Raw genomic sequence first — 2,500 nt, 5'->3', positions numbered from 1 at the left:
ATGAATTCGACTTTTGTTAATTGGGTTGGAGGACAGGGTTTGAAAGTTGTGCCCAAGAAAAAGTTATTTGCAGCGTTTTGATTGATGATTGAAGGTTGGAAGCATTAAGATCAAGTAAGCGATGTTTGCAAAGATCAAGCGAGTAGCCTGCATGGATAGTTTGATCGAGCACAGTAATTTCAACTTGCAAATTTATTGTATTCTTTCACCATCTTTTATTTTACTGGGGATAGCATTTATAATAGAAGAACGTACAAGCAACGAACACCTTAAAAACTGTGCACAATGATCAGAATGGTCACTGACTCTACAGAGCTGATATAGAAGAACACAGTTGACTAATTACATAAAACACTGCAAATACTTCTTATGTCATCTTTGAGGCTGCGCGGGAGACAGGGTCGAGGGCCTTGTTGTATTGCATTGTGGGACTTTTTTTGGGGGACGTTTTTTCATAATTGCGTGCGCAGAGCAAGAACCCAATTTACAAGAAATCCATTAAAGTGAGAGCTGAGTTTCCTAAACCACCAGAATATTGTACAATGGTGAGAGCACTCGCTTTCCACCAATGTGGCCCGGGTTCGATTCCAGACTCTGCGTCATATGCGAGTTGAGTTTGTTGGTTCTCTCCTTTACACCGAGAGGTGTTTCTCTGCCGGGTACTCCAGTTTTCCCCTCTTCTCAAAAAACCAACATTTTACTTGATTTGCGTTAATTGTTAATTTGAGTTTACAGTGTCCCCAATTAGTGCTTTAGCGCTAGAACGACTAGACACTTAAATAAAGTTCCTTTCCTCTTTTTTATGGCTTGGTTGCCAAGGTGCAAGATTGTCCAAAAAACGAAAAATTTTGATCAAAAGTGTAGATACGACGTTTAGTTACTAAAGACGTAAGTTATAAGGATTTAACCCAAAGTTAATTGTTATCGTACGAGAATATACGAAAGATTTTTTGCTTCGCGGGGTGAACGAACACATACACAGTGGCTCGTCCCCAAAACAGTCCCACAATGAAATTCTCATCCTCGCAGTTAGTGATGCGGTAGTCTAGTGGTTAAGTGAAGGGGTTATTAATCACACTTTCCTAGGTTCTCAAAAGAAATATGTTCATTTCCCATGATCCCTATCAAGCGTTCAGTGTCCAAAATGAACGAATTGCACTTAGATGTTAAAATACCACTTATTCTGCCTTTTCGGAAAAGGGATCAAATACAACAATCACAAACCGTCTTTCATTTATTGTGACTTCTTCCAATTCAACTTATTTCAGGGGCACCCAACGTCAATTTTCGGAAAATATCTGTTCGGAAGACGATTTGAGATCTAGAATTTTCGGAACATTTGTTGTAAAACTTCTTCTTGCTTGCCTGCCTCTCCTAGGTTTTCGAACCTCTAAAATATGGTATAATTGCCCATTTATAACGGATTTTCACCCTAAAAAGGTCACCTAGAATTTTCGGGAGCCTTTTTTCTGGCTGAAATTTTCGAAAAGGTAAGTGTTGATCCCTATAATTTTCGGATCACTAGGCTTTCAGCTAGGAAATCACAACAGATGAAAAATTTTTGGGGGATAAAAATATGCCCATATCTACCGTTTAAATACTAAAATACGTTTAACAATGCTATGTTTAAGTTGTTTGAACTATATTCTCGTTGGGTGCCCCTGTTATTTAGCTTTAAAACTTCAAGAAGGGAAAACCAAACAACTTGGTGACATTGAATTTACCAAAAAACAAATACATTTAAGCAAAGCGAGCCCGATTATCTTCGTCTTTGACTGGTGGAAGTACATTTTTTTCCACAACTGTTTTTGGAAAGAAAGTAAGTTTTAACGAGAAGAGGTCTGTCCCCAGTACAAAATAGTAAAGCTGGAAATTACTGGAGTCAAAGCCGAAACCCAGGGCTTTTACCCCCTTGTAAATTTATCCCTTACTTCTGTAAAATCATTCACAATGGAAATCACTGCTGTGTCAAAGTGATGGTCTCCCCCATACACATGCCCTTTCTTTACCTGGGTTCCAAAGGACGACACAGATGTCTGCCGCTGGAATGTGCATGACCGTTTCACCATTGTTTGTATCATTTTCTGACAAACTGAACAATTACCGATCCTCCCAGGAAGTCCAATTGTCACTTTACTTGTCCCACCAGGGAAATGGACCGGACAGCAAGTTAAACCGGGGAGCGAACATTCTAACCCCAAATACAAGCAATATTCTATCAACCCAATAAACTGTGGATAAATTTGAGAAACAAATATTTCCAGACGCCTAATTCTCTTCTCAAGTAGACTTTCGTAATCGTCTCGGTTGAGATTCTGAAAATCGCTACTGCCCTTAATATTAACAAGGTCCATATTTTTGATGATCTCACTGCATTGTGATCGGACGTGACTTAGCCTCTCATCTTCTCGTGCCATCGCGGTTTGAGTTGTCAGGAAGAAAATCTTCACCGCATTATCTTTTGATTTTGACATATCTCTGAGGGTCTTTGCGCAAAAAT

At 39.2% G+C, this 2,500-nt stretch overlaps 1 protein-coding gene across 1 annotated transcript in view; it reads right to left on the bottom strand.

Annotated features, from left to right (window-relative positions):
* Nucleotides 1–1,159: 1,159 nt before the first annotated feature.
* Nucleotides 1,160–2,500, bottom strand: part of LOC137994456 (uncharacterized) — a 35,546-nt gene continuing 34,205 nt past the window's right edge. The window contains exons 3-4 of the mRNA XM_068840034.1: nt 1,660–2,500; nt 1,160–1,258 (exon numbers count right to left, since the gene is read on the bottom strand). The exon at nt 1,660–2,500 is cut by the window's right edge and continues 60 nt beyond it. Coding sequence (XP_068696135.1) covers nt 1,905–2,500 — 596 coding nt within the window. The 3' untranslated portion in view covers nt 1,160–1,258; nt 1,660–1,904. The remainder of the gene's footprint in view (nt 1,259–1,659) is intronic.

Source organism: Montipora foliosa, chromosome 3, assembly GCF_036669935.1.
Source record: "Montipora foliosa isolate CH-2021 chromosome 3, ASM3666993v2, whole genome shotgun sequence".
In the NCBI taxonomy this organism is placed as follows: domain Eukaryota; kingdom Metazoa; phylum Cnidaria; class Anthozoa; order Scleractinia; family Acroporidae; genus Montipora; species Montipora foliosa.
This window is presented reverse-complemented; position numbering and strand designations above follow the sequence as displayed.